The sequence below is a fragment of the Grampus griseus genome (assembly GCF_964374135.1).
Source record: "Grampus griseus genome assembly, chromosome: 6".
NCBI classification, from domain to species: Eukaryota; Metazoa; Chordata; class Mammalia; order Artiodactyla; family Delphinidae; genus Grampus; species Grampus griseus.
In genome coordinates this window covers 23001399-23028461 of record NC_139000.1, presented here as the reverse complement: position 1 = coordinate 23028461, position 27063 = coordinate 23001399, and the positions used below count along the sequence as shown (strand labels likewise).

Below are 27063 nucleotides of genomic sequence, written 5' to 3'. Positions count from 1 at the left end.
GGTGGGGAGAAGAGAAGCCTCCCTTGGTGGGCATGTGCTGAAGAAGGGTGTTACTGTGAAGAGAGAGGTGATGGGTGCTCAGTGATTTTTCTGTCCCAGCGCAGGTGTGCCAAGGACCACTGTGCTGGTCACAGGTGCGGCAAGATAGGAGGCTAGGGAAGGGGGAGAATGCTGGCCGGGAGTGGATTTGAGAGGTTGGGAGGACAAAGGCTTGTGTTGCTCTGTATGTGAGCACAAGCATGTGTGCTCTTAGACATCCATCAACAGCCCAGAAATTGGTTGCCATTCAGTTCTCAAACAAATGGCTAGTTTATTAAGCTGCAAACTGCTATCTCTGTTAGGAAATATTCAATTCCAGCTATTAGCCCTGAGGGTTAAAGAGGCCCCCTCCTTCCTGTCTGCTTTGCTCTGTCCCCAAACAATGCTTTGATGTGCATGGTGCTCCTAATGGAAGATAAGTCATCAATTAACCCAACCAGAAGGTTCAACTGAAAACAGACTTTTCAAAGAGGGGATTATCTCTGAGTAGTTAACCACTGATTGACGTTATCTGTCTGGGATATATTCTTATACCAAGGCTTAATCTCCACCTATATAACAAAGGTGCAAAAGTATTCTAGTTATTCGGTTTGTTTTTAAAGTCACTCTAGAAATTGGGTCTTAGATCACTGAGGCTGGGGTAGAGGTGACCATATTTTCCTTTCCAAACAAGTTACCATTTTAATTCCTTCAGGTATTGGTCCTGATACCATTAAATTGCTAGGGCTTTTTCTTTTTGTTTTTTTGTTTGTTTTCTTTTTTACAAAATAGAAGCAGAGCCATCTATTTTTATAATAATATTAGCAATATTGTGAATTTAGACATAATGCAGATGAAGCATATCTGTAATTGTGGTTGGGATTTGCAAGTCAGAACAAGGCTTTTTTTTTTTTCTCCCCCAGATACTTTCAAATTCTGACAAACTCTGGTGTTAATTTACATACAGCTTTTCAGGAAAATATCAATTGAATAAAATTAATCTATTTCACTGTTATTTTTCATTGTGGCTTTAGTTTTCTAGCATGCTTATGAGACCAAAAAGGGGCTATAAAAAAGTAATTATCAAACATTTAGAAAGTAAAATAGGGCAGTCACGGCCACTATCCTGATACAATCAATAATTATTTTATTCTCTTCTAGTCTTTTTTCCCGTATGTTTGCTACAAAGATATAATCCATCTACCTAGAATCTGCTTTCAACTTCATTAGCCTCACAGAATGTTGCAAAAATGATACCCCCTACTGCTTGGTGGGTACAGAGTTTCTGTTTGAGGTGATGAAAAAATTTTAGAAATAGATTGTGGTGATGTTTGCACAACATTGTGAATGTAATTAACGGCCACTGCCTTGTACCCTTAAAATGGTAAAAAATGGCAACTTTTATGTTATATATATTTTACCACAATAAAAAAAAAGTATATGAAAGATATGCCCCCGATTGCTTTTTTTTTTTCCTTTTTGAGAACTAAAGCATTGACAGATTTCGGAGTTTATAATGCTGGGAGAAAATTTGAGTGTGGAGTTTATTTTTCACAGACGTCAAAAACTACAACTTTTCAGTACTACTTAGGGTTTGCCATAAGCCTGTAATTTGGAGGAAAATTTTCAGCAGTGAGGTGGCACGTTATTATAACACCAGAAATCTTGGAGGTTGAGAGGTCTTGTTTCAGGCTGAGGTAGTTAAAGCCCTCGCAGGGACACAAAGCCTCTGAGGGCAGTGCTGACAGCCCTTGATGGACACGGACTGAGTGTGAGGTTCACAGACTCAGGTGAGGGGAGCCCTGCCCTCAGGGAGCTCCAACGATGACAGGGCAAGTCCTCTAGAAGGATGTGGAGATGTGACAGAGCAGTTCATTCTGCTGGGCTGTTTCTCTCACCCGGAGACTTGGGATGGAGTGGGGAGCAGGTTGGACCTGGACTTTGGGGGAAGCTGAGGGAGGGAGGGAAGGGCCAGGGAGGAGAGGCCAGCGAGGGGCTAGACTTAGGAAAGTAGGTCAGGCTTGGGCAGGGCGGCAGATCCTTAATTCCGGATTCATGAGTGTCTATTAGAAAATCGTCCAAGCGACATTTATTGAAGGCCTAGTTGTGCTGAGCTTTGGTGGAGGAAGGGAGACCCAGAGCAAACCATAGGGGCACCCATGATCTGGAGCACCCATTGGGTGGGGTTCAGATCACAGACTGGGGACATCTTTCTGGACCACACACCTGACTTCCTCTGCCCCTGGGACCTACGTTCCCAGCAGTGGTTGTTGTGGTGCATTTATATTCCTGAATCCTTAAAGATTGCAAAGATAGATCCAGGCTTACAAAGAGGAAGGCAAGCTGGATGTGTGAACCTAACCGGGCTCAATGTTTTAAACATGTCATATTCTCTCAGCTTATTCTTTTGTGTTCATATCCCACCTCTGAAATTAATTGGCCTAATACATGATTTGTTAAACATGAATTAGAGAGTGAAATCGAGAAGTGATTTTATTTTTTTTATTTTAAAGCGTTAATTTTTAAAATTAATTTATTTCATTTTATTTATTTTTGGCTGTGTTGGGTCTTCATTGCTGTGTGTGGGCTTTCTCTAGTTGTGGCGAGCAGGGGCTACTCTTCGTCGCGGTGCACAGGCTTCTCATTGCGGTGGCCTCTCTTGTTGCGGAGCATGGGCTCTAGGCGTGCAGGCTTCAGTAGTTGTGGCACCTGGGCTTCAGTAGTTGTGGCTTGCGGGCTCTAGAGCGCAGGCTCAGTAGTTGTGGCGCACAGGCTTAAGTTGCTCTGCGGCACGTGGGATCTTCCCAGACCAGGGCTCGAACCCATGTCCCCTGCATTGGCAGGCGGATTCTTAACCACTGTGCCATCAGGGAAGCCCCAAGAAGTGATTTTAAAGAATGCTTTTCATAACACAGGCTCAACCAGGTTCCTGAAAGGAATATATGCTCACTTAGTGATTTCAGCATTACATGGTGACATTGAGGGAGGCTGACTTGGTGGGGAACCTTTGGCGCCACCGCAGTTTTTGCAAGTAAAACCTTGCCCCCTCTCCCTTCCCAATCCCCTTAATGGCCACGTGCCTTGCCAAGATGAGATACAGGAGTTTTAACCCCTGCACCGATTCTGAGGTTCAGCTTGAAATCACCAACACGGGAGCATGGCTTGGCGTTACATTTTTTCACTTTGCATAGGATATGCTCAGAAAAACTAAGGGGAAAAAAATGGGAGATTGAGTGTTTTAGAATACAACAAAGCAACATCTTGGCTCAAGGCAACCTTTTTGTTCCAGGAGCTTTCTAGCGCCTCACGGCTTGAGATGTTTGTTGGTTGTGTTTCCTCCGCATTGAACCTCCCCCCAACCCCAAACCCAGCCCCTGTTATTTCCTTTTCTTGGATCCCCACCTTCTGCCCTGCTTGCTTGGGGAGGGGTCCATGTCCGGAGTGGACTGGCTGCTCTCAGATCCCTGCTATTGTTGTCCAAACTGTGTACAAGACAAAGAGACATTCTTGGGAGTAGCCAGACATTATCTAGAGAATTCCAACCACTCTGCTGAAGAGAAAGTCACTCACCTTGAGCCTTTAGAGGAGAAACCCAGGCATCTGAAGTAGGGGCAGAGGGCAGACACAGCTTGTTAAGACTATAGCTGAGAGGCTTCCCTGGTGATCCAGTGGTTAAGAATCCACCTGCCAACGCAGGGGACACGGGTTCGAGTCCTGGTCTGGGAAGATCCCACATGCTGTGGAGCAACTAAGCCCGTGTGCCACAACTACTGAGCCTGCGAGCCACAACTACTGAAGCCCACGTGCTTAGAGCCCATGCTCCAAAACAAGAGAAGCCACCACAATGAGAAGCCCGTGCACGGCAACAAAGAGTAGCCCCCGCTCTCTGCAACTAGAGAGAGCCCACGCGCAGCAACGAAGACCCAGCGCAGCCAAAAATAAATAAATACATTTATAAATAAATAAATTTATAAAAAATTATTTTAAAAAAAGGCTGTATCTGAGACATACCTAAGAACCCAAAGTGAATTCTTAGATTCAGTGAGCTGTGGCACATCCTATATCTTGGGAAAGCAAAAAGGATGTCAATATTTGCTTCTTTATAGTGGACTTAGGAGAGGCTGGCAAGCCAGGGCTTAGATCTCAGCTCTGTTACTTACTTGCTTTGTGTCCTTGGGCAAATTATTTAAGCTCTGAGCCCCAATGTCTTTATCTGCAAAATAGGGATTATACCCTACTTCAGGGTATTGTTGCGTGGATCTATTGAGATAACGTATATAGAGGGCATAGTGGAATGCCTAGACATTGTAATGTTCAATGAATAATTGTGACATTGTCATCCATATCATCTCTATTTCCTGTAAAGGAAACTGACACACAGCTAAGGCAGAGAGCTCATGGGAAGGTTCTAGGATTCATTTAGAGAATGTGGTAAGGTAGAAAAAGAATCTCGGGGCTAATCTTTCTCTTTTTTTTAAAGATTAAAAAAAATTATTTATTAATTTATTTATTTTTGGCTGCGTTGGGTCTTCGTTGCTGCCCGTGGGCTTTCTCTAGTCGTGGCGAGCGGGGGCTACTCTTCATTGCGGTGCGCAGGCTTCTCACTGCGGTGGCTTCTCTTGTTGCAGAGCACAGGCTCTAGGACCACGGGCTTCAGTAGTTGTGACTCGCAGGCTCAGTAGTTGTGGCTTGCGGGCTCTAGAGCTCAGGCTCAGTAGTTGTGGCGCATGGGCTTAGTTGCTCCATGGCATGTAGGATCTTCCCGGACCAGGGCTCGAACCCATGTCTCCCGCATTGGCAGGCGGATTCTTAACCACTGCGCCACCAGGTAAGCCCCAAGGGGCTAATATTTCTTGTTCGATAAGTCCAGTTGTTCCAGCTTCTACAAGAGGCAAGATGGTAGTTAAAGGCCCTGAGACAGGCAGCTTCACCATTTACTGCTGCATGTCTTGGGGCAAATCACTTAAAGGTCTCTGAGTCTCAGTTTTCTCAGCAGTATAATAGAGCTGTCAAGAGCCCTGGCCTCTTAGGTGGGTTTTGAGGAATAACTCTGTATGCATTCAGATTGCTTAGTTTCGTGCCTGGCATATCATAAATGCTCAGTATAGGGCTATGGTCATTCGATCATCAACCTCAGCCGCCACCGGAGGTCTCTGGGCCCCCACGTGCCTTCCCCTGTTTGACAGGTGCATACGCATTGCCAGCTCCAGGACTCTGCAGCTTCAGTCTTTGCAAACTGGCTTCACTGGTCACCAGCATCCACGTGTGCTTCTGCCTTGCAGCCGTGCTGCCTGGGGATGCCCTGATGCCACACGTATCCCTTTGTTCTCCCCGGTTTGTCCATGAGTTTTCAAAAGCGCAAATACCATGTGGCCACCTACTTGATAAAGCTTGAAAATCCTATTATTAGCCTTTTGCCAGAGGACAGAGCAAGAATGACCTGCCTTCTGTTGAGGGTCTCCCCTGCCCTGGGCAGGAAACTAGCTGCTTTCACGTGTTGTCTCTTAGGGAATCTTCGTAACAGCCTTAGAAGGGAGGTGTATTTGTTTCCCTTTGCTGCCGTCACCAATTACCATGAATTTAATGGCTTAAAACAGTAGAAATTTATTCTCTCACAGTTCAGGAGGCCAGAAATCCAAAATCAGGGATGGCAGGGTTGATTCCTTCTGGAGGCTCTGAGCGAGTCTGGTTCATGTCTCCGCCTGGCTTCTGGTGTCGCCAGCAATCCTTGGCACCTCTGGGCTTGTAGGTGAATCACTCCACTTTCCGTCTCTGTCTTCATGAGGAGTTCTCCTTTGTATGCATCTCTGTGTGACCTTTCTTCTTATCAGGACACCACACCTGTCATTGGACCGAGGGCTCACCCTCATCCGATGTGATCTCATCTTAACAATTACATCTACAAAGACCCAATTTCCAGATAAGGTCATCTTCTGAGGTTCCCGGTGGATGTGGATTCTGGAGGCGAGACTATTCAGTCCACTACGATAATTATTATACCCCTTTAACATATGAGTGACCTGAGTTTCAGAGAGGAGAAAATCCCTTACGTAGCATCACACGGTCACTTTGTGACACCAGAGGATTCAAACCCTGACCTTCTTTTCTCTAGACTCGAGTTCTTCCCATTGGATCACCTTACCACTCATAAATAAATGGAGAATAAAAGAAGGGTCTAAAAACCATGGCAGCAAACTGGTGAGCAGCAGTCAGCCACCAGATCAAAGGGGGCCTCGGGAGGGTAAACAGGATGAACAGAGGCTATGCAAGTGAATGGTGCCCCCCCCCCCCCCCCGCGCCTTCTTCTTTTGTTGCTGGTTCTCAGACTTTATCCTGTTTCCATAATCAGTATAACTTGTTGGTTTTCAACCACAGTGCTTGCTCCTGGGATTCCACAACCCAGCAGAGAGATTCCTCAGAAATGAGATCTGAAGTGGTGGTCGGGTTCCCTTGGCATTAAGCAGAAGGAAGGAGCACATTTCTTTGTGCAAAGCCAAGTGCCCTCTGTGACTCCCCGTGGCCTGTCTTACTGCCGGCTGTTTATCATGCATCCCCTTGCAGAGGTTCCTTCCTGGCATTCAGAGCCACAAAAGCAGTGGCCAGAAGCAGGTGACCGGCCCTTAGCTGCCCTCATATCCAGGCTGCCCAAAGTTGTGGTCCAGCAGAGCTGGCCCGGGGCCAGACTGGGAAAGCACAGAGCTGTGGGCAAAAGAGGGGTCATATCACATGCTCTCCCTGTTTCTGGCTAAAGCACAAGACTAGAGCAGAATCAGAACCAGGTCAGGGTCAGGTCCTCCGTGTCAAGGGCAAGTTTCTCTTGGTTTAAACCTCAAACGCGACGCTGTCTGCAACCAGGCTCAGAATCCCATGTAGTCGGTGGCATCAGTTTGCCGCATGAGGTGAGGGTCAGAAGATTTGAGTGGGTCTGGCTTGAGCTTTTCAAAGTGCTCCTTGGCTGCCCGCTGCACCCTGCTCTTCATCAGGCCAGTGTCCCCAGCCCATGTCCTGATCCCTTAGTCCTGGCAGAGCAGGACACTCAGGTCAATCATCTGGACTTACCTGGGGTCCTCTCTTCCTGCCCGTGCAAGTCAGAGTGAATTGGATCAGAGGTCTGTTTGCTGCACAGCCTGCCTTCACATAGGACTTTGTGCTTTTGAAGAAATTTAAGAAAGGCTGTTCGTGAGTTTTCAGAGTGACCGGCAGTTCACAGTGACACTGATGTGCATGATATGATGAGACCTGTTGTGTGGATGGAACCCTCTCGAGCCTTCCACTGGTTCCCCTGCAATCCATAGGTACTGATTCAATAGGATCAGACCTCTTTCCCATTGGTAAGTGGTAGATCCTTTTGTTGAGTTTTCTTAGAGCTCACCAGGTATTTCATGGAAAGAGAACCTTTGATTGTTGGGTTTTCCTTTCTTCTTCAGAATTGTGAGTGTTGTCTTGGGGAAGCGAAGCCTGGCTGTATAACACCTCTTGCCTTTGAGCAGAGAAGAGCTTGGTGGGTGAATTGTAAGAGGACCTGGCTCCATGCTAAGTCCTCGTGCTGATCTCAGATGCTCAGGCCCGGCCTGAGGGCTGGGAACTGGGTGACGGGGAGTGAGGTAGGGAGGATCCCAAGGCAGAAATGGCACTTGGGCCCAGGGTTTAGGATTGCCTCCCAGAGTTATCACGCGTCCCCACCCTCCCAGCGCTCAATTGAAACATTAATGAGATGTGTGCTTTTGCTTACAGAGGACTAGATTTAGCAAACCCAAAATACTGTCTTTACAACTCGACTCAAAGCTTTAAAATAACTACTAGAATAAAAAATTGATTAAAATTCACTGAGTTCCTGTTTGTGTATGTGTCCACCTGTCTGTCTGTCTTACAGGTGGATGGGGAGGCATCTAGGTTGACTCCACTGCACAATTAAATTGAATGGAGCAAAAAAAAAAAAAAAAAAAGACTTGTTTAGAATAATAAATCAAATCAGCCTCCAATTCTTGTTCTCTGCTTGACTAATCAGAGCTTGGAAAACGTTTTAATGGGGTTTTCCTATGACATATCCTGTCTGTGACATAGTTCATGAAATTCTGTGACATTTGACTCCCAAAGAGGAATTTGGTTACTCACAGAGTGTTTCACAACATTTCTGGGAATAGGCAGCTCATGGAAGGAAAATATTCATCTGTAACAGTGAGTCAATTACATATCTTTGATGAAAAAGGAAGATTGTGTCATCTCACAATTGTGTAGTATGGTCGGCTCCTAAAAGTATGATATTACAGCAAGAAAGCACAACTTCCTTGAGGGAAGGTCATATTTGAAACACTTGTTCATCATGGCTGAGTAAAGGATTCCCTACTCACCATGGAGACGGAAATTGGAGATTGAGAGGTGTTGCAATACCTACCAAGTAGACAAGATGGTCTTTTTTAAGTCTGTGTATTTAAAGCTCAAATTTGTAACATTTATTGATGCGTGCTTACTTTCAAAGATTACTTTTCCAATTATAAAAGTAATACATGCTCAATAATACATACCTTTGTAAAATGAAAGTGATACGTTCCACGTCAGCTTTTCATTCTGCCTTCAGCATTGAGTTCCCCCATTCTCTAGGGTTAACCCGTTAATATATTAATGTGATCCTTGGCTTTGAGACAGTGATTTAATCTTCTCTAATCTCTCGTGATGCCATATTTCCTTTTAGTTCTTTCCCATCTCACTTTTCATATTTTTATGTACTTAATTTTTTTTCACAAGTTAATACATGCACATGGTTGAAAATTCAAAAGGTGTAGAAAGGAACACAGTGAAGAGAAGTTTAGTACCTCATATGTCCAGTCCGCCCCATTCCAGAGAAAACCATTGTTGTCAGTTTCACATTTATCCTTTCAGGCGTAGTCTATGGATATTGTGTGTGTGTGTGTGTGTGTGTAATATATATTGTATATATGTGTGTGTATATGTGTGTATATATATACACACATATACACACACATATATACAATATATATTACATACACATTATACACACCTAGAAACTAATAAAAAATTATGTATATAAGACTAGATATTCACATTCCTTTTTTGTTAACAACTAAAGTAGCATGGTGTATATACTGTACTGTACCACTTGTCACTTAACAGTAGATCTTTGAGATTGTCCTATACCAGTTCTCATAGAGCTGGGAGCTGTACTATCCTCTTAAAGGTTGCACATACTATTGCATTTTATGAATAGTCCAGTCCACTAACAGGTTATTTGTAGTCTTTTATTATTGCAAGCAATGTGCCATTAGAGACCTTTCGATATAGGTCATTTTATACACATGCCACTATACCTGAGAATAAATTCTTGGAAGTAGAATTACTGGGTCAAAGACATTGCATATTTTAAAGTTGGATACATATGCCTAATTGCCATGCAACTTCATGGAGTTGGATAAGGGTACCTCTTTCCTCCCATTCTGATAACTAATTTTCTTGGTGGAAAACTTATCTCATAATTTAGTTTTGCTTTTCTTTTATATGAGTGGGATTGGGAATCTTTTTGTATGTCCAAGAATAATTTATGTATTTTGTGTGTGTCAACTGTTTTCCATGTCTTTTGTCCATTTTTGTGTTTGGTTTGTTGGTCTTTTTCCTACTGGTTTGTAAGAGTTCTAGATATACCATGAATATTAACCTTTGTGATATGAGTTACAAATATATTCTGTTTATTTCTATTTTAGCCACCATTCACTGAGTCCTTTTACTGTAGGACAAATCCCCCTACCGGTCATTGTACTTCACGTCAGCTCCGTAAGGCAGTAGTAGTTTTATATCCTTTTTACAGAGAGGGAGAGGTCCAGGTCTGTTGGATACCAAAGCCCCTTCTTAACCAGAACTCTGTACCCCTGTATACACAATATATTAATATAGCATCATTCCAGGTTGCCATGCAATTTTGAAAATATGCTTTCTAAAGGTTCCATAGCATTCCATCAGTTCGGCCAATTGCAGTTTCCAGGTGCTGATTTTTATGACTACACATTTTCATTGGCTGCAGGTTTTTACTGTTCTAGACAAGATTGCAATCAGTGCATTTCTTAAAGCTTTGTGTCCGTGATGCACCATAATGGCACCAGTATTCCTGCAGAAGATAAGGGTATAGTGTCTGAGGCAGCAAGCAGAGGGACCTTTTGAGTCTGTGATCCTCGATGGAGGGACCCACAACAGACTCAGAGTGGAGATGGGGTGCGTGTCAGGCCCTGCATCGGGGCCCTGTATTGGCAATCAGACCCTTTCCCTTACAAGGTCACCACCAGCTTCATCTGGTTCTGGAATGAAGCATACCATATATTACGATTCCAGATTCTCCTCCCTTCTAAAGCCTTCTTTTTGAGCAGTATCAGAGGCAGAGGGTACACTGGGAGACTGCAGGGTACAGTGGGAAGGGAAGGGCTTGGAAGTTGGTGAACAATTTCTTTCTCTGTAGAATAATGTTTCTTACAGGAATAAATGCGATCGTGGTGTGTGACATAGCTGGGGGTTCCAAACATCCTCGTGTGTTCTTCCCATCCCTGCTCTTTGGCTTTCAGGGTCCTGAGCACCTGGGAGGTGCTGCTGAGTCTAGATTTCCTGCAGCCTTTTAAGGGAAGTCACTATTCTCTTCCCTTCTCATCCATTTTCCCTCAATAAATTAAGGGCTGGTTATGTCTTAGTTTCCCACACTTCACTCCAATTGGAGATTCTTTCAGGTAAACAAGCTCTTATTTTATTTTATCTTTTTTTTTTTTTTTTTTTTGCGGTACGCGGGCCTCTCACTGTTGTGGCCTCTCCCGCCGTGGAACACAGGCTCCGGATGCGCAGGCTCAGTGGCCATGGCTCATGGGCCCAGCCGCTCCGCGGCACATGGGATCTTCCCAGACCGGGGCACGAACCCGCGTCCCCTGCATCGGCAGGCGGACTCTCAACCACTGCGCCACCAGGGAAGCCCTGGGTAGGACCATTTTAGAAGGCAGTCCCTCCACCGTGCCTGCTTGCATTTAGTTCCTTGTGATCTCAGCAGATCCATTTTGGAACGTTCTATCACACTAATGGTACATAAATGGGATGGCTCCATTTAGCACAATAAACTCCTTCCACTAAAGAGATAAAGTTCTGACAAGGGGAATGTCTAAGACGGAGTGGAGTTCCTTCCCGGAACCCTTGAAATGTCTCTTGGCAAAAACATCAAGCAATTTCAAAGGAAGCAGCTGTCCCCATTTGCTGGCTGGCTTTTTCTCAACTCTGCCCGCATCGTTACCAGACTCAGAACTACCCTGGGCTTCCCCTCTGCCCAAGGTGCATGCTAACATCACGGAAAGACAAAGGTCAGGAGCAGAAAGCAGGTGCATTTGGGGGGTTCACCTAGTTTGGCTCTCTTATTTTACAGACCAGAAAACTAAGACCCCCCCAAAAAGGCCTGGCCTTCCCAGGGTCAGGGAGAAACAGGCACGTGGTTTCACAGACAGTCTGTCGCTGCCTGGCATTTGCTTTTTAATTTTTCCCTTTTGATCCTTCGCATACTTCCTGGATCTGCTCTGTCCTAAACTGCCCAGGATGCCTTCCAGGGGCAGAGCCCTGCCCTGTGGGTGGGATTCCTGGCTTACAGCCAGACCTCTGTTCCTGACCAGCTGTGTGACCCTGAAGAGGCTCCTTAGGCTGGGGCCCGCCCCTCGGTGGCATGGGTGAGAATCCCCACCTTGCAGCTGGTGAAGGGAGCACAGAGAGAAGGCATGTGAGGGTGTGTGACCCAGACTGGCCCCCAGGAGGCGGGCAGTGGACCTTCACTGAGGGATGATCATAGTAGCACTGATGACCTTCCCACCCCAGCTGCTAGGTCCTCACAAACTGCACTTTGCTTCCCAGCCAAGCAAGTTTCCCAATGACTCCTTTCTCCCAGTGCAAGGCACCCTCAGAAACCAAAGCAGATCAGGCTACAGCAGCCCGAGAATTAAACTGGCAGTACACAGTTGTTTTCGTAAACTCCGAAAAACACCCCAAGCTCAGAACCAAGAGGGAGGAGGAAGGATGCACAGCCTCGACGTATAGGTGCTGCCGCATTCCGCTCTGCTCCTGACCGTAGGGAGACCCCCCACCGCCAGCCAATGCGGGTGGCTCAGTTCATGCTTTTGCAGCCTCCATCTAGCTTACCAGTTGAATTTCTCCCTCTGCCTCTGAGGATAAACCACTGTTCTGGGGCAAGTCACTGTGACTTTGCCACAGAGCGTTCTTCCTAATTCCATCATATTTTTGCAGCCGGAGGGAGGGGGGCGTGTGCGTACGAATATGAGTGATGAGTATGCGTGTGTGTGTGCACGTGTGTGTCCGTGTGTATGTGTGAGCGTGTGTATTGGTTTGCTAGGCCTGCCGTGGCAGCGTCCCACAAATTGGGTGGCTTAAGCAACAGAACTTTATTGTCGCACGGTTTGGAAGCAAGACGTGTCAAACCAAGGTGTCGTCGGTGGAGTTGGCTCTGTCCGAGGGCCGTAGGAAGGGACGTTCCAGCCCCTCTTCTTAGCTGATGGACCCCTGACTTCTCTCGCGGCCTTTTCACGTTCCTTCTAGGTACGCCTCTGTGTCTAAATCTCCCCTTTTTATAAGGACATTAGTCACATTGGATTAGGACCCACCTGAATGACATCACTTGACTTGATGACCTCTCCTCTGTAGAGACCTTATCTCCAAACAAGGTCCCCTTCTGAGGTACTGTGTGTTAGGACTTCAACTTATGAAGTTGGGGTGGGGGGGACCCAACTCACCTCATAACAATGTGCACGTATGTATAGGTGTGTGTGTGCGTGTATGTGTAGTAAACTGTGACACCTCGGACTCCAGTCAGAAGTGTGCCTATTGCTTAGATAATAGTACTTTAAGAGCACATACAATTTCCTCTTTTGCGAACAGGGCAGATTTAAAACAAGTTTTTACACACCTCCTCATGGGGGCAGAGGGGCAGGTGTGATCATGTAGCAGGTCCTGGGTACCACTCTTGCCTCTTACCTTTTCATGGAGGGCCCTGCTCGCTTTATCATTCCTGAGCAGAGCAGTGCCACCCTGGGTGTGTGATTTCCCCTCCTCATTTTACTTTAGACCGTTAAGTAGTATCTTGAAATGCCTTTGGCCCTACAGCAGAACATTCCGATTATTCCAAAGGGCGGCGTGACTTAAGAGTTTCCGTAGTATAACGCTCCCTGGTGACTTGGTGTCACCCAGTCACTGAGAAACTCCTGGATATTTCTAAATAAATTTCAGCTCGTTAACAATGTCGCTTGGATGTTGTAAATAGTTGTAAAGTATAGTATACATTTAACTTCCTTTTCAAAAGAGCCTGCCTGGGCTCCATCCACTCTGATGACTCCTTCCCAGACTTGTGTTTCCGGGAGAGTCACAGGGGGTCTGCGACGCTGTGCTGCCACCGTCTTTGAGCTGCTCGCCTGCTTCACCAGGATAAACTGGTCCCAAACTGACCCCAAATAGATTGGCCCACAGGACCATGGTTGGCATTTGTCCTCCTCCTTCTATTCAGTTTACTGTGAATCTCAGTTCTCTTTGTCCTTTCTAAAATCTTACTGAAGAAAATGAGTTCTGCATGGCCTTGGAATTCTGATTGGCTTTCCATTCAGCCAAAATCCTAAATTATGCCCAAGACTTTCCAGGTCAACCCAGAGTTCCGGGGGATCAGGTGGGTGGAGCCTCGTCCACCCTGGGACAGCTCTGGGAACCAGTCATCAACACGCCGTGACCCTTAGTGTGTGGTGCTGGGGGTCTGATTCTATGACGAAAGAGTGAGGGATATATTTGTGGCGTTTATGTCTCCCCAGGGCACATGGGGGTCTGTTTTCTTTGTGGCACAAGATACTAGTTAGCCCTGAGAAAGGAAAAACCACTTCCCCCAGAGATTCCTTGAAATTAGAGCACTCATCCCTGTCTTCAAATTCTGTCCCACTTCAGCGTGGGACACAATGTAACCATTTAAAATATATCTGACCACCACCATCAAAGGACATAAAAAGTGCTTGTGAGATAATGTGAAGTGAAAAAAGTTGGCTACAAATTGCATATAGTGTGGTCTCAACTCTATTAAATACATGTTTCCAAAAAGGAGACTGCATGAATGCAGTAAACCATTAGCTGCTTTCCTCTGTGTGGAGTGAGGATGAGTAACTTTGATTTTCCAAATTTTCTACAGTGAGCATTTATTATTTTACACACACATACAGAAGCTGTCCTAAAAAGTTCACTTAACTGGATGAAGTCCATTTAACTGGATCTTCGGGATCCGTCAGGTTTTTCTTGCTGCTTTTAGCATCACCAGGATATTAATTCCCTACCTGCCCAAGGCCCATCTCTGACTTTCCAAGAAGACAGCCCTAACTGGTTCATCTCAGCACCACTAAGCTCCCACCTGCCCACGCAGCCCTGGGCGCCAGGCGTGAACGAGAGCTGTTTCTGGCTGGCCGGCTGCTGCCCTCCAGGCTCGGGCCAGCTAGGGAGGGGCCAGGTCTCTTTGAAGGGGGTTAAAGTCCTCCTCTGTGTGAATGGCCTTTGAGGGAGCAGAAGGAGGGCCAGCTGTGACTCCACAGTCTTCTGTCAGGAGGCTCAGAAGGAGTTTGTCCAGCTTGAGCTGGGCGCAGGATACTGCCTGGAAAAAGAGGCGATTCTGACCGGGGACATGTGAAGGTGGGCACTCCGGGCAGGGTGAGCCGAGTCTGCTGACCTAGCTTATGGTCCTTTGCTTTCTAATCTGGAAGGAGAGGGTTCCCTTGTGAGGCCAGAGTCTTTGTGGAGGGAGGGACTCAGAGTGGGGACTTCGGGGCTACGCTGTGGATGCCTTTCCTGCTGGAGAGTGTGGGCAGCTGGGCTCAGACTGGAGACTTGCTTCTCTTCTTGCTAATCTTGTCAGACTCCCAGCTTTCATGCTAAAGGGCAGAGCGGGAGCTCCCCACCACACATACAGTGCAGGCAAAGATGCAAAGATGCAGGCTCCGGACGCACAGGCCCAGTGGCCATAGCTCACGGGCCCAGCCACTCCGCGGCATGTGGGATCTTCCCGGACCGGGGCACGAACCCGTGTCCCCTGCATCGGCAGGTGGACCCCCAACCACTGCGCCACCAGGGAAGCCTGCACACATCATGACATCATCTTTGCCAGATAATGCTTTGAAGATGGTGCATGAGTGTGTGTGTGTGTGTCCTTTTCCGCAGCAGAACCAAGTGACGTAGCTGTTCTGGTGATGGGTTTTCTTGTTATCACCTTGTATGTAGTTAATCTACAAGCCCTTGTTGTAGAACTTGCCACATTCATGGAGTGGCCTGGGGCTTCTGGGGGAACGTGTGTGCCTGTCTCCTGTGGGACCCAGGGCCATAGGAAGAGAAGCTCGTCAGCTCTGTTCCTAAGTACAGACTCATCTGTGGACGAAGAGTTAATCTCAAAAGCCTCTGGCACGGTTTTCTCTTTTCTCCTGGCTCTGCCTCCACATAATGGATTTTTCCCGGGTCCACGGTGGAGCCCAGCTTTTGCTCTCTGCCATTACTGGTTGTCCGGGCATGAATCCAAGATCCTGAACTATTTTAAAACCAAGAAGGACACAGCTAAGTTATAAAGAACTGAAGCCAGGCTTGCTTTTGCTTTCAGCAGAATCAGTTACCCCAGAAATTTCAGGCTGCGGAAGCCAGAGTTCCCTCTGTGGCCTTGACCTTGGTTTATTCTGGAGGTGGGGACTGTCCCGTAAAATAGCTTCACAGTGAAAAGGGCCTTTGGTGGGAAGAGCATCTTAGGACTCCTTGACAGAGCCTGGGGTGTACCGCATCGAGGAAGACGCGAAACTTGCCTTTCTTGGAGCTGAAATGAGGCATCTCTCCTCATCTAGGGGAAACCCTGAAATCTCCCAGTGGTTCTCAATCCCTTTGGTAGGGAACGGATCTCCAAGTTACTGAAAGAAACAAGCTTTTCACCAGCGGCTGCAGAAAAGGCAGCAGCTTCCTTCCTCACCTCCTCCCATCACACCTCCATCACACACACCCTCTTTAGTTTCTTTCAGAGAGAGCCTAAGCTGTAAACGTGTTCATCAGACCACACCTTAACAGTTTCCACATGTGCAGCCTCATGTCTGAGCCACTGACTTTTCAGTGGATGCTTTTAATAGGGCAGGCGGTGGTGCTGGGGAGTCTCCCGTATGTTACAAAGGGACCACTTCTTCACCAGGATCGTGAGTGAGTCAAGACATAGGCCAGCCTTGTTTCCAGTGGAAGGGGTTTCCAGAAGTGTTTTCACCCCATCGTCAGCAAGCCTGTACCTGAGGCCTAAGCCAGAGGGAATGGCAGGAGGGTGATTGCTGTGTTGACCAATACCACAGAAGCTCTCAGAAAGAAGGGCTGGGCCTGTAAGAAGAACAGGAAGGTCTTTTTAAACTTTTTTAATAATCTTTTTTTAAAATTTATTTATTTTATTTTTGGCTGTGTTGGGTCTTTGTTGCTGCTCGTGGGGTGTCTCTAGTTGAGGCGAGCGGGGGCTACTCTTCACTGCGGTGCGTGGGCTTCTCATTGCGGTGGCTTCTCTTGTTGTGAACCACGGGCTCTAGGTGTGTGGGCTTCAGTAGTCGTGGCTCACGGGCTCAGTAGTTGTGGCTCGCCGGCTCTCGAGCGCAGGCTCAGTAGTTGTGGCGCACGGGCTTAGTTGCTCCGTGGCATGTGGGATCTTCCCGGACCAGGGTGTGAACCTGTGTCCCCTGCATTGGCAGGCGGACTCCCAGCCACTGCACCACCAGGGAAGCCCAGGAAGCTCTTTTTAGAACCGTCTGAGTCACATTTAGTGGTAATGGCTTCATGGCAGGAGGAAGGAAACCCCAGAGATGTTGTTAGTGTCATCCCCCTTTATTGAGGGTCATGTCATTATCCCTGAGCCCGTCTGGTCTAATTTTAGCTTTAACTACCCCAGAGTGCTGGGGGTTTTAGGTCTGCCTCTCATCAGCCAGGAAGGGTCTCTGGCCTCCTTGGGGAGTGGCCCACCTCCCTGCTTCCCACGATCAACACCAGCCTTTGGTTCTACAGGCCGGAAGAAGCTCTACTGGGGAGGGGGAAGGAAGTTCTGCCTGGGGCTGGAATGTGGCCCAGGTTATCACTGGGGTCACTCCCCTCCACTTCCTGGCCCAGAGGCCCAAAGCCCAACAAAGGAAGCAAGCCATCCTCAGACATTCCCACTCTCTGTGCCTTCACAGGGGTGGGTGGAAGGGACCACTCAGAGTCCCAGCGGCTTCTCTAGTAGGGGTGGGGGTGGGGGGAGCCACAGGCCAGCTGCTGAGGAACGCTGGCGCTCCCAGCCTCCTTCATACAGTCTTTTCAGCCTACACCATCTGCCACCCTGAAGAGGGTGGGAAATTTCTTTCCAGTTATGTTGTATTAGTCCGTCTGCCTGTGCTGTATGCTATCTTTATGTGAATCTGTCTTCGCTCCTTCCAAGGCTGTAAGTCCCTTGCTGCAGTGTGGGGACCACCCCAGAGTCCTAGGGACCTCCCATGGCCCCAGCACAGGGCTTGTCACTCTACAGGTTCTCAGGACACGCCTCTCCTTGCAGGAATGCACTTTGACCTTTTCAGCCTCTGTGCTCCCTTTCCACACTCCTCGGGTTCCCTTGGTCTGTGGAGTCCGTCTCGCCCAGACCTCCCGACTGTGGCTTTACCCCGTCCCTCCAAGGCTGGTGAAGTTCAGCAGACCCGTGCGGGCATCTTGCAGGTGTCTAAGCATCACCCCCCTGCCAGGTTGCACCTTCTCCTCCCATCTGCCTTCATGATGGAAACTTCAGCCAGAAAATAGAAGAGTCCTGCACGAACCTTCCTAGAGACAGCCATGCGTGGCCTGTGGAACACGGCAGTTGTGCCCTAAAAACTCGAGTTAGGAAAGAGAGGGAGAACAAGAAAGAAAAACAGAGATACCCTCTGGTTTGACAGCTACAAGGACGTTTTCTTTCATAGCCGTGCCCCTGTTCGTAGGCCAAGGATGAGTTTGTATTTTTGGTGGAACTTAAAAATAACTGGATTAAAGGGTCAGGTCACCTGTTACCTAGGGAGACACATTTCTAATTTAAATATTGTGGCTTTTAGTAGGAAGTAATCTGGGTTATTCAGAGCAGAGAAACCTGCTCGTGCAGCAGGCGCCTGACGTTTGAATCATTTGGGTCACACGGTGCATTTAGGCTAGGAGACTGGGAAGTTGGTGACAGACATTGTCAAGAGCAGGGTAGGGAGGTTGGGAAGAGGCAAACGGCAGACACGTGAAGTGAGCAGAAGCTTCTGCTTCTCGCTTGACCTTGTAGCGAAGGACACCTTTCTGGAGTCTCCCTGGGCCCAGCCAGACCTGCTAAGGAAAATGCATTTCCTTCCAGTTCTTTCTATGCGTGATGCACCTAGCTGCGGGCCCAGGTACCGCACACTGCCGTCCATGACCTAAGCCGGGCAGGCGTCAGGGCCCTGATGTGTTTTCTGGGCAAATCAAACAGGCTTCTAGAATCCCACCTGTGCTGCTGACTCTGGTGCTGGGGAGGAGTTGCAGCCTTGTCCATTGCCATGACTGGGATGTGAGATTTAGTATTTTGCCTCTGGGGTGTCATCAGAGGAAGAAGAGGCCCCCCCTTCAGAGGCCAAATTCCCAGAACGAGCAAGAGGCCAGCACCTCCATTTCTAGCCGGAGGGTCCTGCAGGTGGAGCAGAAGGTAGGAACTGAAGCTACGTCTCCAGGGAATCTGTCTCTTGTCCATTCTGAATAAGGAGGGAAAGGGGTCCTCGACTTCTGAAGCCAAATTGTGAATCGTACGTGACTTCTACAGATTGAAGTGTGCAAACCATCAGCCAGAAAGCCGAGTAAATGCTCTTCAGATCCATCCACCTTCTTAAGACTTCCCTTGTCGTTCTGGAAGCTTCCAGTCATTGAGAATACCTTTTGCGATACTGGGATAGAATTAGGAAGAACTGGCCTTCAAGTCCTGGCTGTGCCACTTACTAGCCAGGGGACCCTGGGAAGTCTCTCGAGTTCTCTGAACCTTTTATTCTCACCTTAATTATGCCCATTAGCAAAAGCCTCAGGGGCCCTTGGGAGTTAGAGCTAAACTCCGGGAGGAAGGCGGGCTCCTGTGGAAGGTGGGATTTCTGATTAGATCCTGGATGAACACTCTTAGCGTATATACTCCGGATTAGGATGGCTGTCTGCTCCTGGAATGTAATTTAAACTGATTTCAGACACACACAGCTATCTTACATTGTGTCTGCTTGAGTATTTTAAAGTAAATGGTAGACATCCTGACCAGCTGTTAGCTATTCTGGGAAGCCAGGAGGCCGGCAGGTATCACGTGCCAGATTGTTAGGGCTCCACGTGGAGGGTTAGCTGGGGCCATCCAAGGATCTCCCACCCGCCCCTTAGCACCCTGGTTTTTCTCTGACCTTCGAAAACCCAGTTTGCTGGTTCTTTCATTATCTTCCTGCTTTTTGCATTGGGGCCTAGTCTATTTCAGAAAAGACTTAAAAATCCACTTAATGAATGCATTTTGTCTGAATCTGGAATCAAGCTTACCTCATCTGAAACACAGAGAAAATTCTGGTCTTTCTTCTCTTCAAAGGGAGCAATAAGTATTTGTTGGTTTAAACGTGACATCATTTAATGACGTCAAACGCAGACTCTTGCCAGATCCTCGCACGGTGGGGATCCCAGCCCACTTTCATTCGCCTGGTATAGTTACAGCGGCTTTGATCACATCAGGTCATCCTGCACGAAGGTAAATTCTTCCTGCTGAGACAGAACTCAGGAATTTGCTCGTTGGTTATAATTGTTCCCTAACTTTACAAAAACTCAGGAACTCTGAGGCAGGACTGTAAGTCAGCAATGCGGAGTTGTTTGCCTCTGTAAGGACTTCTACCCTGATGAGGGTTCAGAGCTGCTGCTTCCTGAGGTGGATGGAACCGAGAGTCAGTAAGAATTTTCTGAATTAGTGGAAAGGAGCTGGGGCCCCATGTAACTAACAGGAAGGAGAGCCTCTTTCCTGTTTATACCCTCCAGTGTCTAGATTTTTTTTTTTTAAGGTATTGGAAAGGAATCGCCTCAGATTACACTGGGACTCCAAACTTTGCCTGTAATTAGCATTTTTAAAATATTTGACACATCGCACACACAACTCATCATTTCTGACTCAGGGATAAAGTTAGTTTTCTTGACACTGCAAAAATGCACCATCAAATGCTCTTCTCAGATATTTAAACTTTTGAATTGGGACAGTTGTTGCTAGTTCAGAAAGTATCCTTGGAAAAAGTTGATACCGTTTTTTCAGTTCTTAAAAAAAAAAGCCGTAGGGCATCATCAGCTCCTCCAGCGTCCAACACTGGGACTGTGAAGCATCCAGGAGAAAGGGACAGTGCTGACAAAGTGTTCTCCGGGATGCTGTGGCGATAGGCTCAGTTACTCCAATCTCTGTGATCAGCAACAAGACATTAACATAGGCAAGTTTTTCGCTTCACCTGACCAGACTAAGTAAACCCCAAAATAGCCTTACAGCTTCCTAGGAAGTATGGGAAATCCAGTGTTTGTTAAGAAAAAGGGTGTTGTCTCCTGGAATTTATTGTTGCCGTTAATTGCGCCATGCCCTACAGAACAAGCCTCCTGCATTTTTAATGAATGAATCAATGACTAAATGATCTATAGAATTAATTATTTGCCTTTTAGCTTCTTTTAACATTACATTGCCCTCTTTCCTCTCATGTCAACTATTGAAAAGTGTTCTCCATTTCAGTAGAACAATGATTTTTAACCATATTTCAATTCAGCAGCTTCCTACTGTTTTCCTGTTCCACCCCCCCCCCAAAAAAGCCAAAAGAGATAGAAGGAAAGCTCTATTATTCCCATGAAGAATATTAGCAGAGAATCATTGGCCAAATGAGGCCGGGGGTTGGGGAGTGGTTCAGTAGTCTGACTTCACCATAGCAATACCGTGTCTCTTTTTGTTGGTCAGCTTATTCCATTAATAACTTTCCATGGAGTAGGCTAATTTTGACCTAGGTTTTCTTGAAGACTGAATGACAGCCAGTAAGTTTTAGGCATTCAAATTTCCTGTAATTCTTTTTTTTTTTTTTGCGGTACGCGGGCCTCTCACCGTTGTGGCCTCTCCCGTTGCGGAGCACAGGCTCCGGACGCGCAGGCTCAGCGGCCATGCCTCACGGGCCCAGCCGCTCCGCGGCATGTGGGATCTTCCCGGACTGGGGCACGAACTCGTGTCCCCTGCATCGGCAGGCGATTCTCAACCACTGCGCCACCAGGGAAGCCCTCCTGTAATTCTTGAATGACATAGAAGTTACTGAATCTCCTTACGAAAAGAAAGTTTAGTTAAGTTTTTTTAAAGGACAGTAGCAACATTTTTGCCATGCCTCTTTAGTTCATTCTAAAGACAAAAGAGCCACTAGTTAACACTGGTCAAAAATGAAGTAAAAACAAAATAAAGAGAGTGGAAGTTATAAATATTAAGTACCAGACTTTGACAAAGGCCAGATCAAGGCTGGAAGATCCTTTGAGACCAGAAAGTGCTGACAAAGAAGTAATATTCATTACTGTTGCCTAGTTCTAAGGAAGGAATTTATATTACTTGATTGATTTTAAGTCTAAAGAGGAATGTGGGGAACACAGTGAAGGAAACCCCCAGTTCATGGGTAACCTTCCAGTTCACGGATGACCATGAGAGTTTTTCAACATTCTGACAGCAATGCAGAGCACATAGCATGAACTTCCACATTGTTCTAGATATTACGAACAAATCCATAACTGTTCACTTTCCTTGAAAGGATTTTTAAATTAATCCCCTGAGAATCATCCTAAGGTGGTGTTTTAATATTATATTCTAAGCCTTTAACAATGTTTAAATTTAAATAAAGGAAAATTATACCGTATTGCAGTTTTGCATTGTGTTAAGTCAGTAATACCAGGCACCCTCTAGACCTGAGACTTGAAACAGAGCTGATAAAAGTGTTAGTGAAATCCTTGAGGGGAACTCAAATGAAGCTCACAACCTACCGCTGAATTATCTGAGACAAACCGGAGTCCTTTGGTCTGAGAAAAAAAAATATATCCTGGAGTTTGAAAATTAATCTTAACTAATGCCAAATAAAGTGACATGGGATTGATAACTGATGAAAAATATGATGCAATTTAAAACATTAAGAAAATACAGTTTTTTATTTAAACACAAAATTGGAGCTGTCACATACAGAGCATTTTAGGAACTAGATGGGAGGGGCCACCATCCACTAGCTCTTCACTCCTTAACCAAGGAGCATTGTTTTGAGAACAGAACTGTGTGGTCAGTGGCTTTGGTTCTGTGTTTATAATGCACGTGGTCAATTACAGCCAGGGCAGTGTGGCACTGAAGCTCTTAAGGGGCCGATGAAGAGATCTACTGTTTTCCAATATTTTATTTTGGAAAAAATTTTCAAAAAGTTTCCTGTCTACAGAATAATTGCATTACATCTTTCTGAGAATCATGTTTTCAAGATTTGTTCCTGCCAAACGACCTTCTTTTTATAGCTGGGGACATACAAATAATTCTCTTACATTTCTGCAGAAATTTGCTATGAAATTTTTTGAAAAATTCGGATACAATTGCTATATAATCTCTTCCACTTTAGAAATTATTATTATTTTTTTTTGGCAGTACGTGGGCCTCTCACTGTTGTGGCCTCTCCTGTTGCGGAGCACAGGCTCTGGACGCGCAGGCTTAGCGGCCATGGCTCATGGGCCTAGCTGCTCTGCGGCGTGTGGGATCTTCCCGGCCTGGGGCACGAACTCGTGTCCCCTGCATTGGCAGGTGGACTCTCAACCACTGTGCCACCAGGGAAGCCCCACTTTAGAAATTATTTGAGCAATATCATCAGATGATCCAAATCCTAATTTACTTTAAAAAATATTTATTTATTTTATTTATTATTTATTTAGGCTGCACTGGGTCTTAGTCGCGGCACTCGGGATCTTTGTTGCGGCATGTTTAGTTGCAGCATGTGGGATTTTTAGTTGCGGCATGCAGGCTTCTTAGTTGCGGCATGCATGTGTGATACAGTTCCCCAACCAGGGATAGAACCCAGGCCCCCTGCATTGGGAGCGCAGAGTCTTCCCCACTGGACCACCAGGGAAGTCCCCCTAATTTAATTTTAAATGTAAAAACGGGACTAGCATTTATTGAAAGTTCTCTGGACACCAGGTAAGCAAAATGGAATCTGTAAAATTGATTTAGGTACCCATTACTGCAACAAAATGAATATATAAAGGATTTTTTTTTTAATAATAGTGTTTATTTATTTTTACTTGTTGACAGTTTGCTTTATTTATTTATTTATGGCTGTGTTGGGTCTTCGTTTCCGTGCGAGGGCTTTCTCTAGTTGTGGCAAGCGGGGGCCACTCTTCATCGCGGTGCGCGGGCCTCTCACTATCGCGGCCTCTCTCGTTGCGGAGCACAGACTCCAGACGCGCAGGCTCCAGATGCGCAGGCTCAGTAATTGTGGCTCACGGGCCCAGTTGCTCCGCGGCATGTGGGATCTTCTCAGACCAGGGCTCGAATCCGTGTCCCCTGCATTGGCAGGCAGATTCTCAACCACTGCGCCACCAGGGAAGCCCTAAAGGATTTTTTAGAAGAGAAACTTGTATTCAAAAGATCCTGTCATTGTGTTTTCAGTTTTCCTTCCAGTTAGTTATCAGCTAATGTCTGAAGTTCCTATCCATAAGCGATGTGGTCTCTAACCCTGACTTCTGTTTTTTCTCTTTTTCCCAGAAGGCTCCCGAGCTTTCCGAGGATGATATCCGGCTAAAAAACGAGAGAGACAACTGTAGTGGCAATCCCCTGGAGCCTGCCACGAGCCCTCTTCCCCCAGATCACAAAAACATGGAAATTGAGGTCTCTGTTGCAGAATGTAAGAGTGTTCCCGGAATCACCTCGACTCCACATTCCATGGACCACCCCTCCCCCTTCTACTCACCCCCCCACAATGGCCTCCTCGCTGATCACCATGAATCTCTGGATAATGATGTGGCCAGAGAGATCCGATATCTAGACGAGGTGTTGGAGGCCAGCTGCTGTGATTCTGCTGTGGACGGAACCTACAACGGCACGTCTTCCCCAGAGCCTGGAGCAGCCATCTTGGTGGGGAGCCCAAGCCCACCTGCCCACACGGCCGTCCAGCCGGAACCCACCGAGAGAGTGGCTGGCAGGCAGGCTCCCCCTCCCCTGGAGCTCCATCAGAGCACCTCTGACACCATGGCAGAGGGTGAAAGAGCCAACGGCCGCCCCCCCGACCAGCCCAGAGACCTGCTGGGGAACAGCCTGCAGGTGCCCGTGAGCCCCAGCTCCTCCACCAGCTCGCGGTGTTCCTCCCGAGACGGAGAGTTCACGCTCACCACGCTGAAGAAGGAAGCCAAGTTCGAGCTGCGTGCCTTCCACGAGGACAAGAAGCCCTCCAAGCTCTTTGAGGACGACGAGAGTGAAAAAGAACAGTACTGCGTCAGGAAAGTGAGGCCTTCAGAAGAGATGCTGGAGCTGGAAAAAGAGAGGCGAGAACTCATCCGGAGTCAGGCCGTGAAAAAGAATCCTGGCATCGCCGCCAAATGGTGGAACCCTCCGCAGGAAAAGACCATCGAGGAGCAGCTGAACGAGGAACATCTGGAGTCGCACAAGAAGTACAAGGAGCGCAAGGAGAGGAGGGCGCAGCAAGAGCAGCTGCTGATCCGGCGGCAGCCGGCCGCGCCGCAGCTCGCCGCGGCCCCTGCGTCCTCTCGAGAACGTTCCAGCGTGACTGACAGCGCGAAGGAGGACATCGTCACGGAGCAGATAGACTTCTCCGCGGCTCGCAAACAGTTCCAGCTGATGGAGAATTCCAGGCAAACAGTGGCCAAGGGCCAGAGTACACCCAGGCTCTTCTCCATCAAGCCCTTCTACAGACCTCTGGGACCAGTCAACTCAGACAAGACACTGACCATCTCGAGACCAGCTTCTGTTGGGGGACCTCCCGAAGACTCTTCAGCAGCCAAGGGACAGAAAGCCCACTGTGCCCTGGAGAGCCAGTCTTCTGGAGGAGGGGGCCAGGGCAGCACAGCTCCTCAGGGGAAGGAAGGGCCGTACAGTGAGCCGTCCAAACGCGGGCCCTTATCCAAACTGTGGGCAGAGGACGGCGAGTTTACAAGTGCCCGGGCTGTCCTCACCGTGGTCAAGGATGACGAACCTGGGATTTTGGATCAGTTTTCAAGGTCAGTCAATGTCTCTTTGACTCCAGAGGAACTTGACTCCGGCTTGGATGAGCTGTCGGTGAGGTCCCAGGATACCACCGTCCTGGAGACCCTGTCCAATGACTTCAGCATGGACAACATCAGTGACAGTGGGGCCTCCAATGAGACAACCAATGCCCTCCAGGAAAATTTGCTGGCTGATTTTTCTCTGCCCCAGACTCCCCAAACTGACAACCCCTCGGAGGGCCGAGGAGAAGGTGTCTCCAAGTCATTCAGTGATCATGGTTTCTATTCCCCTTCGTCCACGCTGGGAGACTCTCCATCGGTTGATGACCCCTTGGAATATCAGGCTGGTCTCCTGGTGCAGAATGCCATTCAACAAGCCATAGCTGAGCAAGTGGACAGAGCTGTGTCTGAAACCAACAAGGGTGGAGCCGAACAGCAGGGACCTCAAGCAAGTCTGGAGGAAGCTGGAACTGGGGCTTCCAGCTCAGAGAAGCCGCAGAGCATGTTTGAACCACCTCAGGTGTCCTCCCCTGTTCAAGAGAAAAGGGATGTGTTGCCAAAGATTCTGCCTACTGAAGACAGGGCGCTCAGGGAAAGGGGGCCCTCCCAGCCACTGCCGGCAGTGCAGACCAGTGGCCCAATAAACATGGAGGAGACCAGACTGGAAGGGAGCTACTTCAGCAAGTACTCAGAGGCAGCTGAGTTGAGAAGCACAGCCTCACTCTTGGCCACTCAAGAGTCCGATGTGATGGTTGGGCCCTTCAAGCTGAGGTCCAGGAAGCAGCGGACTTTGTCCATGATCGAAGAAGAGATCCGAGCAGCCCAGGAAAGGGAAGAGGAGCTGAAGAGGCAGAGACAAGTCTTGCAGAGTACCCAGAGCCCCAAGGCAAAGAATGCCCCATCACTGCCCTCCCGAACATCGTGCTACAAAACTGCTCCAGGTAAGTGGAGTGCCGCGGACCAGAGACAGATGCTGCAGCAATCGGTGTTGCCGATTCCAGCTTTCAGGGTTGTATATATGTGGACCCTCCTCTGTGTGTGGCTGGAATCGGTGTCAGGGGGACACTGGAACGGGGATTTCAGTGTTCGGAGACACACATTGGGAGTGTCAGAGTGTCCTCTGGAAGAACCCTGAGCCTAGATGGTGTTTGCCATTTCCCCAAGGATGTAATAGCTCCTTTCTTGTCCTTCTGCTGTGGTCTTGGTTTACTGTGGAGAATTGTTCTCTCTTGTCTGAGGGAGAGGCTATGTGTGGCACAGACCCAGAGTCGGCCCTTGGGGGGACTGTATTGATGTCAGTATCTGCAGTTAAATCAAACCTGTCTGATTTGGGGATGTCTTCTCCTAACCCCTTCTGAATGCTGAGTGTCTTCCCAGCAATGACAGTTATGGGTTGGTGTTGCAGATCGACCCATAGAAGATGTTTTGGTCCATCTTCTGTATAATTGATCTTTATGGATTTGTCTTTCTTTACATCTTTCTTTAAGTCACCATAAAACAATTACTTTGGAATCAAGGTGGTCTCCTCTATTTGTGTCCTGTGACCCTTTTGGAGAAGTTGAGTTCCTATATGTAAAGGCAGTCCTCTAATCTTCTCCCATTGCCTGGACAGTCCCTATCTTGAATACTTTGTATAGATGGTTGACGTTAATTACAGTGGGAATTATTGTTGCTACTATTATGGATAACACTGTGACGAGTAATTTTTATTTCTCATTTGGACATGATGGCACTTGGGGAACCACACATCCTACCAAAGAGAAGAGCTGCTCACGATGTGGTCCAAGCTAG

At 47.5% G+C, this 27063-nt stretch overlaps 1 protein-coding gene across 7 annotated transcripts in view; it reads left to right on the top strand.

Annotated features, from left to right (window-relative positions):
• The window catches only part of PALM2AKAP2 (PALM2 and AKAP2 fusion), a gene marked incomplete at its 3' end in the record, with an annotated part of 497367 nt that overhangs the window by 441327 nt on the left and 28977 nt on the right, over positions 1-27063 (top strand). For all 7 annotated transcript variants that reach the window (XM_082655999.1, XM_082656001.1, XM_082655998.1 and 4 more), the window contains one exon: positions 23819-26213. In XM_082655999.1, the coding sequence (XP_082512125.1) occupies positions 23819-26213 (2395 nt within the window). The remainder of the gene's footprint in view (positions 1-23818; positions 26214-27063) is intronic.